Here is a 9,659-nt window from a genome sequence, read left to right on the forward strand (position 1 = left end):
GAGGAGGAGGCGCCAGAGTAGGAGGAGAAAGAGGCGGAGTAGGATGAGGTGGGTGCGGAGGGGAGGACGAGGAGACAGAAGAGGAACCATCTGACAAGGAGGAGCAGGCATCGGTGCCGGAGCAGGCCGAATTCAGCATGGAGGACGTGCTCACGAAGTTCGAGCTCTCCCAAGCGAAGTAGGCGGCAGAGCAGCATGCCATCATCGACTCCATCCACTCTGAGGTGGAGGCCAATCGTCTAGTCCTCAGCGAGCCTGACATGCAGCTCGACGAGGCCTTGGCGTCCGAGGACGATGACTACAAGGCGCCGCCATTTCCCAGGCCGCCACTGACCTCAAGGCCAGTGGTTTTGGCAAGAACATCATTGACATATAAGATTACAAGTAGTGTATGTGGTAGTTTCCTAGTTCCTACGCATATCATGGATGTTCCATATCTCGTATGGAAATGAAAATCGTCAAATGGGGAGTGGGATTGTGAAGTGTGAGATATGGGCGCTAACAGGGTGTTGTCGGCAAACGCAAACGGACGCGTTCGTGCACATTTGGAAGCTCACGTTTGCTATTTGTGGTTGCAGATGCTCTTAGTCGTCGTTGTGATGTGATAGGTACTAGAAAACTTCAAAATCAAAGATGCTACTACTTCCTCCGTTTGTTTTGGTTTGTATTTAAAATTTGTATGACTCAAACTTTGTAAAGTTTGATCAACTTTATAGGAAGGAATATCAGCATTGACAATACGAGATCGATGTCATTAGATGCATCAAGAAATTAATTTTTATATCGTATAACTTTAGTATTGCTGATGTTAGTATTTTCTAATATAAATTAGGTCAAACTTAGTGTTGTTTGACTTGAAACAAATCTTGTAGGCAATCAATGCAGAATGAGGAGAGTTGTAACGGTGAATATAAAATTTGTGTGAGAGAAAACATGGACCCACATATATTATTCACACATTAGACTGGACGGCAAGATCTAACATGAGGAAAAAAGGAGTGGACATACAGGACACGGATCTGGTAAACCACGCGCAATCCTTATCTATACCTACCAATAAAGTGTGTGCATGTCTATAGTCATACGTTTAAGTTTTACAAAAAAGCCCCTGATTTTTTCTTTATGTAACCCACGACCCAACATTAAGTGATTTTTCTCTGTTGGGATTTGGCCCAACTGCGGTAGCCACTATCTTGCGCTCCTGGGCGCGGATTAGTATTTCGTGTTTGCCTCGTTCGCTCCATTTTCGGCCCATTTAGGTCCATGGCCTTCTATTATTTAGAAAGAATAGGTTAAACATGATAATGCTATAACTTTGCAACCATAACTCGGATTAAAATAATTTGTATATATAATTTAATCAGAAAATGCGTAATTTTGAACCGTGCTATTATTTGTTCTTGTTAACCACTTTAAGATTATGTTTAGGGCATAACGTTAATTAACCTAATTAATTGCAATGGTGTATTTTGGAAAATGCTAACACACAATATAACCTTTAATATGAAGTATGTTAGGAGGGCCTATATGGATTGGAGGGAGTATGAATGATCGGTTTCAATGGGCATATATGAGTAATAAATAAAGAAGGGAATAAAGGGTGTGGCAAGCGGGGATAAAAAAACAGGAGATTCAACAATATATGAAGGAGAGTATTCTTTTAATATAATCCTTTTATTGAGAATATTTCTGACGACTTGTTGCGAATTTCAAACATTGTTACAACTTACTAATAATGTCTTGGTATGAAAAAAAATAAAAATTAGGCTCTTTAAGATCAGAATCGCTGTATAAAAATCGTACCAAAATTATTCTCTGTGTGGAATGCTTCTTAATGTACTACTAATATTCTCCGCAAAAAAGTAATGTACTACTCATATGAATTTCTACTAGACCTCAGTGTGCGCCCCTCTGCCGTGGACGAGCACATTCGGGTGTTGTTGGGCCATGCTGATGGATATTTTAGTGGACATTACAATTAGGTCTCCCATTGCAACGCACGGGCATACGTGCTAGTCAATAGTAAATTCAGAACTATACTAGAAAAAAATCTGAATATTTTTTGCAACGTACTAAGTCAACCGATATACCCCGCATAAGAAGTTTCATAAAGAAATTACATCCTTGTTATTCTAAGAGAGAAATGATAAAATCAAAGCTATATTAAAACAATGTTTAATGAATAATAAGGTCTCATTTGTATTTTCTTCACTAAGAATACCACTCATGTCAATACTTCATAATATTTCATATGTGAGTAAAATAGTCGACCAAGTTTGTTACACAAATTTTTAGATTTTTTTTCAATTTTTCTAGTATACTTCTTGAATTTACTATTCACATGGGTGCGCGTGGAGCCATGTTCACCTTTGTATTTTCGTGGAAATACACATGATTTATGACATGGAATATCGACCAAAATACTCATGCTTTCATGGATCTCAGAGCAGCTAAGTGGTCCAGATATAGAGAGCAGATGCGCTCGGAGCGATACTGGATTTCCCCATTGGAGGCCAACTAGAGTGATTAAAGTAAACATGACAAATCGATGGTGTACTCAGGGCGGACATACGTAATCCCACTGATAAAGTGATAAGTAGACCCACCGCTTATGAATTGTCAAGTTCATCCATGGCCCGTCGCATGGAACGGCTTCTTATACTATTGACGAAAAAATCGGGATATCATTTCGCACTGTGACTCAGGCAAAGATTCCATTGAAATATGCTTCACAAGTGGCAAGAATTGTATATATTATAAATAAGCATAGAATGTTTCCAAGTTGTTTTGGGTTGGTGATCAGCCACATCAACGTGGGCCTACAGTTAGGCCAAAAAGTGGCCATTTGGTTTATAGACCAAAAGGTTCCTTTGTTTTGGGTTGGGTAGGGGGGATTAACAACATGATTCAACAGCAAACGGGGTGTTGGTGGCGCACATCCTGCCACAAAAACTAAACAGCCAGCAATTCAATAGGGGTGGTTGAGCTTTCTGGCACGGAGCCACCATAACTGGCCGGATGCCTCATCGAAACAAAAACACAATAACACATTTATTGGATTTTTCATCAGGTATAATCTTTTGATGATTCAAGAGGGATAACACAGGAAGCAACAAAGAAGAATACACACCACATTTTTTTTTACGAGTAGCAATAGCAGCAACAAGTGATAGTGATTCGTATGGTCAACCTTTAACCAAAAAAAACGTGTTCCATAGAGCGAAAAATGAAGAGAAGTATCTAGTGCGAAAAGTTGTCGTAGTGCAAAGTCGTGAGAAACCAAGGATATGTGCCAATGGATTCTCATTTATAAAGTTTCGGCAAATTTGTGAAAGTAGGGTTCGATAAGGACCACGGTATGGCGAAGATTCATGTCTGACTACAATCATGAAAACGATGTACAAAAAGGACAACCGAACAAAATATCAGAAAATATTAATATTAGTATAATGGGCAAAGAAGCTTTGGCTAATTTAAGGGTCATGTTTCTCCACGTCATGAATAGATGCATTTTACACTAGGCACCAATCCAGTCAGAGGAGCATTTATAGGTTTGACTTTATTATTATTATTTTTGCATGGTAATGCGTGTCCCATTCATATCATAAAGAACAAAGCACAAGTCATGTAAGAACGACATGACAAAACTAAAAAGATAGTAAAACATCTCTGAGCTTAACACCAACGCCTGTCACCTGTCTCCGGTACCACCACAACAGCTATCGAAAAAAAAATGATGTATCACCTCCTCACCCCGTTTGACTTTATTAGCCCGCAGAAAGTTAAAAGGCAAATAAGAAGATTTGAGATTCTTCCATATACTCTCGAACACAAGCAAGAATCCCAACACATTCACAAAAACTAGAACAAGAAAAACTAACTTATATAGAAGTTTGAAACGGGTGAAAACTTGCACCAATTTCTCTAAACCGAAGGAATTGTTATAACATAGGGGTAATTGCCGGCAGAAATGTGAAACTAAAGAGGTAAAAGATGAGATTAACTCTTCGTTCCATGTATTCACATCTATGAAACTTGACTAATGACTGGAAGACATGCATTACAAGAACCGATCCGAGCGGATTTGGTTTCAGGGCCAAGAAAAACATAGCGAGTTCAGTATTTATTTACTTCCTGTATTGCCTCTACACACCCACCTTGCGAACATTAGGAGAGGTAAAATAAAATATTGTTTTTTCTTTCCAAGGAACATAGCTACAAATATCATCGAAACTATAGACCACATATTTGGGTGTTATAAAATCTATAACCTCCTGCCTATTTGGTAGTGTCCTATGTGCTTCACATAGTCCGTCCGTCGCCCCCCCCCCCCCCCCCCCCCCCCCAACAAAGCTTATAGCAGAAGATCTCCAAAGTATTGTATTTACATATCTACCGTACAAAGAATTTACTTTCTCAAATGCCCTCTACATTCCATCGATGGCAATCGTTACGGTCGCTGGTAGCCCTTCCCTTCCCTCACCCCACCTTGGCAACGCCTCGTCTGCAACTAATGCGAGGCGGACGACAGCACGAGCGCTATCATGCTTCACGTTGCGCCACAATCGTTCAATGCTTGGCATAATTACTTCTCCGGCCCAGTCCTCAAACCTCTCATCAGTCAGCCAGACACTGCTAACCATATGGTCAATGGCATCTTCATCGATTCTGAATGAATTGATGCTCCCAATGACCAATTCAAATTTTGCTGATATGCAATCTCTAATAGTCTTCCGAAATGGATTAAAGTCAACTGGTCGAAACACAATGGCATCGTCAACGAGTTCCAATAGATCGCAGTCAGGGGCAGGCGTCGAACACAGTACTGCAAGCTGCCCTTTCTCTTGCTCTTGCTCCACTGAGACATCACTAGAATTATGTGAACTCTCGGTGTCATCCAAGGCACCAACTGCCAAATTGAGGTCAAGCGACAAACCATGGCTACTGGACAATTCTTTTGCTACCTTTGCAGGGCGAACATCATCACATAGCCAATCTGCTCGGTGCTTGGCCTGCTTGTCCCCAATCGAGAGCTCTAGCTGCCAACTAGAGCCTGCCATCTCCAACATTCTTAGTTCACCTTGTAGTAAAGACTCAACGTCCGGCCCTTTAAGTTCATCAGGTACCCAATTGGTGGTAAGAACAAAGATGACATTGCCAAGGCTGACCTCACGGCCACGAGAGTCCGGCAGACGACCAGTCTCCATTGCCCGCTTGATCTTTCCACGAACAACTATGTCCAATCGATCAATGCATTCCAGAACAATTACTGAGAATGGGTTCTGCCGAACTGCCTCAGTGACCCGATCAAGTGCAGTTTTCCCCCAGAGACCCATGTTCAGTCCATCATTCTTAGCCCTTCCCAATTCGGAGTCACCACCAAAGTTCACAATTACTGGTCTCGTGTTTGCCATCAGCTCAGACAACGCGTTCACCATTTTCCGCTTACCTGCCTTATCAGAGCCAACAAACATGAGCCACATGTCACCTCTTGTTCGAAGGGTCGGACGCTTCTCACTTCCAGATCGGCATTGTACAACAACAGCAGCAATGGCTGAAGCGGCATCAGACTGCCAGCTAACCTTCTCTGTCAGCCCCTTGATGAGCCTTTTGAAGGAATCAATATCTGAAATTCCAGCTATCTTAGCCTTCTGCAGGGCAGTTAGCCCCTCATAATTTTCCTTCCGCTCTTTATCCATAGTAGGATTGATGGCAGGGTCCAAGCGACCAAGCATAAGATCAGTTTTCACTGGGCTTCCTGGTGGGCTTTTGCGGAGGTCAACTATCGGGCTGGATGCTGGCTTATCCCGGTTAGTGTTCATCTTAAGAGTCTGAATAACAGCACCCCTTGCAATAGGCAATTTGACCTCAACACGTGGACATGTTCCGGACGAGGCCAATGGCACGGAGAGTGCTGGCGCTCCAGCATGGGTCAAGTGGATATGGGCACAGGTCTCACGCCATTTCTTCTCAAGCTCATCTGTGCTCCTTTTCCATTTCAACTCTTGTGCCTTAGACTGTACAAAAAGAGAAGGATTATACCAATCAGGTTTCGATAGAATAAGAGTTGGTTTTGTCGAGATTAAACATGGAAAAAACACAAACCTGATTTTGATCATTGGTCCGCTGCAGCCAGTGTGGCAAACTAGGGTTAGCAGCCTCAGGTACGGATACTGCCGTCCGCTCCGCTGCAAGTTTGGCGACCTCACTCTCATAACCACCCTTGCAGAGCATGCACATGGCTGGCTTCACCATCTGAGTATGGCCACCCCCTGGCGGCCATCTGAGAGGTGTTGGTGTCACCGGCAAAGGCCGGAGCATTGGTGATAACATCCCCACCGAGTTGCTGAGACTTCCACTGCTTCCAGGCCTAACAAAATTTAGTAACTCGTTAATCTGTGGAACTGAACTATAATGAGTGAGACTACAAGGCTACCACTGCTACACAAAAAAGCAACAACGTTTGTAGAGTAGCGCCGACTGCCCTAAACTAAAAACCTGTTTGTTTGTCATATCAAAGTTTTCCATCATCAAAAAAAAATCAGGCCTCCTTTGGTATGTAGGAATCCCATAGGATAGGATTTGTATAGGAAAAATTCCTTCAGAGCCCTTTGGTTTATAGGAATAGAATCCTATTCCTATGGAGGAATTCTTCCTATCCTCCACATATCATAGGAAAATAAACATTAGCCTAGACTCAATGGAAAAAATTCTATGATGTGAACCAAAGGGCATCTTCTTTTCTATTCCTATTCATAGGACTTCCGATACGGAGCTGGATCCTCTAACATTCGAAGGGAAGTCAGGTAAACTACAGTAACCTGACCTCCCTTCAGGCTTAGCCCATGAACAGTGCTCATTTCAAGTTTCAAAAGACAGGTTTCCATTTCTAATAGATCAATTTCAATTCGTGACATACCAAGTTCAATTTTAGAAGACTCATTTCAATTTTTGAAATACTCATTTCACTCTTTTCAAAAGAACTATTTCAATTTCATAAGCTTCCTGACTTTCCCTGTCTTTTTTACACAAGACGAACACTGTAGCTCTGTGACATCCCTTGAGCATGTTAGAGGATCCGGCTCCTTCAGATACATGTCATCTCATTTTCTATGACTTTCTTATTCCTATGACTTTCCTATCCTATGAACCAATTGCAACAACAACAACAACAACAACAACAACAAAGCCTTTAGTCCCAAACAAGTTGAGGTAGGCTAGAGGTGAAACCCATAAGATCTCGCAACCAACTCATGGCTCTGGCACATGGATAGCAAGCTTCCACGCACCCCTGTCCATAGCTAGCTCTTTGGTGATACTTCAATCCTTCAGGTCTCTCTTAACGGACTCCTCCCATGTCAAATTCGGTCTACCCCACCCTCTCTTGACATTCTCCGCACGCTTTAGCTGTCCGCTATGCACTGAAGCTTCTGGAGGCCTGCGCTGAATATGCCCAAACCATCTCAGACGATGTTGGACAAGCTTCTCTTCAATTGGTGCTACCCCAACTCTATCTCGTATATCATCATTCCGGACTCGATCCTTCCTCGTGTGGCCACACATCCATCTCAACATACGCATCTCCGCCACACCTAACTGTTGAACATGTCGCCTTTTAGTTGGCAAAATTATGCTCAAGTGCAGTTATCGAACCTGAGACCTCAAGTTTGATGAGCGAACAGGCTAACCAGCTACACCAGTCTCACGTTATTCTCCATAAGAGTGGCTGAGTTTTTACGTTGGCTCGCCAAGCCTATCACAACCCTCCTCCTTTACCCGGGCTTGGGACCGGCTATGAACCAATTGCAGAGTAACTAATAATTTGGTTCGGCATGACTAAGCAGTAATCAAATGAACAAGGAAATTAACAAGACCAGACATGTTAGATCTAACAAAGAATCAGAACACGAACGCGGACGCACCTCAGAGCAGCTCCAGCAAGCGGTGTACTGCGGGCAATCGGCATGGCTTGGAGATCCCATTCATCCTCCATCCCTGGGTGATAGATCTTACACCTGAGGTATGTGGCGCACGCTGCAGTGGCCACGGCCCACACTTCACCGCGCCCGAAACGCCTGAGCAGACGCCCCATCTCAGCAATGGCCGCCTTGCCACCCTCAGAGGACGACGCGGCAGGGCCTTCCACCATCCACTTCAGGTCCCCGAGGTCAAGAACCACCCCGCCGTGCTCGCCGACGAGCCTCTCGACTACGGCGCCCAGCTTCCCGATCCTCTCCGCCATCGCCACCTTGTCGCCAGCAAGCTTGGTGAGTTCCGCCTCCAGATGCAGGATCTTGGCTGCAGCGAGGGCAGCAGAGCTGGCCGTTGGGATTATTCGAATGGCCTCCTTCAGCACCACGTCCGGTCCGGAGTCTCCGACGATCACCGGGTTGCGGCGCGCTGGCTTGAGCATGACGTCAAGCACCTTGCGCGCATCATCCCCGCAGCTGGCTCCAGCCGCCGCAGCCGCCAGACGAGGGTTGATGTATGCGTTGGCGGTGCCGGCGCGCAGAAGAGAGGAAGGGGATGGGGAGAAGAGGGTTGGCGTCGGTACAGGACTAGACGCTGCGGTGGAAGACGACGGGGAGGGTGAGGTGAGAGACTGTTCGATGGTGTTCTTCACGGCAGAAGATGAGAAGGACGCCTCGCGCATGACGCGGCTGACCGAAGGGTCGTCGAGGATGGAGAGCACGAGCTGCTCGAGCTCCACCTTAACGGCGAGGAGCGGCTGCTGTGCCGCCTCAGGGCAGCCCCGCCGCTGCTGGGCCTGCGCGCGCTTGAGAGCCGCAACGAGCGCGTTGGAAACGGGAGGAGCAGCGGCCCCGCCTCCAATCGCGCCCCCCGCAAAGGCAGGCAACCTGTCTAGCGCGACGGAGAAACAGAGCTCAAGAGCGCGGCAGTGGAGCGGGTGCGCGCCGGCGCTACCAGAGGCAGCGGCAGCGCCTCCCGCGGCCACGGCCCGCGCGCAGGCCTGGCGCAGCAGGCCAGCCGGCGCGGCGAGCAGCGCGGCGGCGACGTGGAGCGGCGTGGTGGAGACGTGCCTCCGTCGAGCCGCTTCGTCCATGGCTCGCGCCAGCGCCGCCGCCGCCTCTGGCGTGAGCGTCTGCTGGATGGTGCTGAGATCCGCCCTCATCGTCGTCCCCGCCGCCGCGGCCTTCCGCTCATCAATCGATCAAAGGGCACGAATTCTTCTGTGTTCTTCACCTAGGTTCCTCGCCGCCGTCTTGGGATGGTGCGGCACGCCGATGAACCGGGAGCGCGAAAAAGGGGGGTGTATCGGAGGGGAGGGGAGGGGAGGGGAGACGGTGGGAGGAGGCGGAAGTAACGAGACCACTACGAGGAAAAAGGGAAGAGAGAGAGAGAGAGGCGAATAGAATCTTCGTCTCCGATTTCGCTTCGTCTCAGCATTTTACACTAGACTAGTTAATTGCCAGTGTTACCAGGGAGACATGACATGTTCTACCGCTTCTATCAAGCCAACTCTGAAGGGCGACCCAAATACACATCCATTTTGTCTGAATTTCGTCCGTATAGAGATGGCAATGAAACGGTGTTCATCTAATTTTCCGTGATGTGCTGGTCGTGCTTTTAATGCACGGCCGCATATGGTCAACGGCTGGCCGGTGCCTTCATGTATAAATTTTTTTGCCATTATATTT

The 9,659-nt window shown here is 46.1% G+C and overlaps 1 protein-coding gene across 1 annotated transcript; it reads right to left on the reverse strand.

Moving 5' to 3' along the window:
• Positions 1-4,088: 4,088 nt before the first annotated feature.
• LOC123154543 (protein SMAX1-like) lies at positions 4,089-9,319 on the reverse strand. Its single transcript, XM_044573239.1, has 3 exons — positions 7,923-9,319; positions 6,106-6,370; positions 4,089-6,017 (listed from the first exon to the last, which is right to left on the reverse strand). The coding sequence occupies exons 1-3, from the start codon at positions 9,131-9,133 to the stop codon at positions 4,428-4,430; spliced, it is 3,066 nt and encodes a 1,021-aa protein (XP_044429174.1). The 5' UTR covers positions 9,134-9,319; the 3' UTR covers positions 4,089-4,427.
• Positions 9,320-9,659: the final 340 nt, after the last annotated feature.

The sequence above is a fragment of the Triticum aestivum genome, chromosome 7A, assembly GCF_018294505.1.
Source record: "Triticum aestivum cultivar Chinese Spring chromosome 7A, IWGSC CS RefSeq v2.1, whole genome shotgun sequence".
NCBI lineage: Eukaryota > Viridiplantae > Streptophyta > Magnoliopsida > Poales > Poaceae > Triticum > Triticum aestivum.

Coding starts and splice junctions, on each gene's coding strand:
- LOC123154543 (XM_044573239.1), bottom strand. CDS start 9,133: ATGAGGGCGGATCTCAGCACCATCCAGCAGACGCTCACGCCAGAGGCG. Junction 6,371..7,922: donor CTTGCTGGAGCTGCTCTGAG/GTGCGTCCGCGT, acceptor AAATTTTGTTAG/GCCTGGAAGCAGTGGAAGTC. Junction 6,018..6,105: donor GGACCAATGATCAAAATCAG/GTTTGTGTTTTT, acceptor CTTTTTGTACAG/TCTAAGGCACAAGAGTTGAA.